The sequence below is a fragment of the Microtus oregoni genome, unplaced genomic scaffold, assembly GCF_018167655.1.
Source record: "Microtus oregoni isolate MIOR12 unplaced genomic scaffold, Mior012 000012F_ref0000307, whole genome shotgun sequence".
In the NCBI taxonomy this organism is placed as follows: domain Eukaryota; kingdom Metazoa; phylum Chordata; class Mammalia; order Rodentia; family Cricetidae; genus Microtus; species Microtus oregoni.
Window position 1 is genome coordinate 8,582,751 of NW_024543071.1, and position 1,124 is coordinate 8,583,874.

General features: G+C 51.7%; 1 protein-coding gene across 1 annotated transcript; it reads left to right on the forward strand.

The window, feature by feature from the left end:
- The first annotated feature begins 213 nt into the window (after window positions 1-213).
- On the forward strand, window positions 214-888 carry LOC121454551 (profilin-1-like). The gene has a single exon (XM_041661951.1). It carries the CDS (start codon window positions 214-216, stop codon window positions 634-636), a length of 423 nt encoding a protein of 140 aa, XP_041517885.1. The 3' UTR covers window positions 637-888.
- The last annotated feature ends 236 nt before the right edge of the window (window positions 889-1,124 follow it).

The following is a 1,124-nucleotide window of genomic DNA, read 5'->3' on the forward strand; positions in this document are numbered from 1 at the left end:
TTAATAACTGAGGACTTTTCATGACAATGAGACACTCTGCTCCTGGCAGCACCAATCTACTTCAAGAGGAAGATGGGGTGGCGGTGCGAGGGCTGCTGCACAGCTAACAGAGCCGCGTTCTGGACAGCAGCCCGTGCCCCGAGCTCTCTGCCCCCCCCCCCCCCCCCCCCGCCCACCAGCCCTAGCCCAGCCTGTGGCCCCAGCAGCAGCGCCATGGCCAGGTGGAACGCCTACATCGACAGCCTCATGGCAGATGGGACCTGTCAGGATGCGGCCATCGTAGGCTACAAGGACTCGCCCTCCGTCTGGGCCACCGTCCCCGGGAAGACCTTCGTTAGCATTATGCCAGCTGAGGTTGGTGTCCTGGTAGGCAAAGACCGGTCAAGTTTTTTCGTGAATGAGTTGACACTTGGAGGCCAGAAATGTTCTGTGATCCGGGACTCACTGCTGCAGGATGGGGAATTTACAATGGATCTTCGTACCAAGAGCACCGGAGGAGCCCCAACCTTCAATGTCACTGTCACCATGACTGCCAAGATGCTAGTCCTGCTGATGGGCAAAGAAGGTGTCCATGGTGGTTTGATCAACAAGAAAAGTTATGAAATGGCCTCTCACCTGCGGCGTTCCCAGTACTGACCTCATCTGTCCCCTCCCCCACCGCTCCCTTCAGCTTTTGCACCCTTTCTTTTCATACACACACATACCATTATTTTTTGGGCCATTACCCCATTTCCCTTATTGCTGCCAAAACCACATGGGCCGGGGGCTGGGGCTGGACAGACAGATACCTCCCCTTACCCATACTCCCTCCTGTGTGTGTTTGGGAAAAAATTGTTTTTGGTTTTTTTTTTTTTTCTGAATAAAAAAGATTCTACTAACAAAAAAAAAGAGGAAGATGGGCATTGAAGAGGCACCTTATGGAGTTTGATAGCCATTTGGGCAAGAAACTGCTCTTGCCTGGACTATTGCATAAACTGGACACAGAGAACCCACAGAGAGAGGACTACTGAACTTGCCTAAGGTGAGATGATCTTTCGGGGTTCCTGATTCATGAAAGAGTCTGCGAGACATTCTGCAGGACACAACAGATAGTGACTGAACTGACTTTGAATTTTCCTGCTTTA

What these genes read in the sequence shown, in the direction of transcription:
- LOC121454551 (XM_041661951.1), top strand. Translation starts at nt 214, where the DNA reads ATGGCCAGGTGGAACGCCTACATCGACAGCCTCATGGCAGATGGGACC.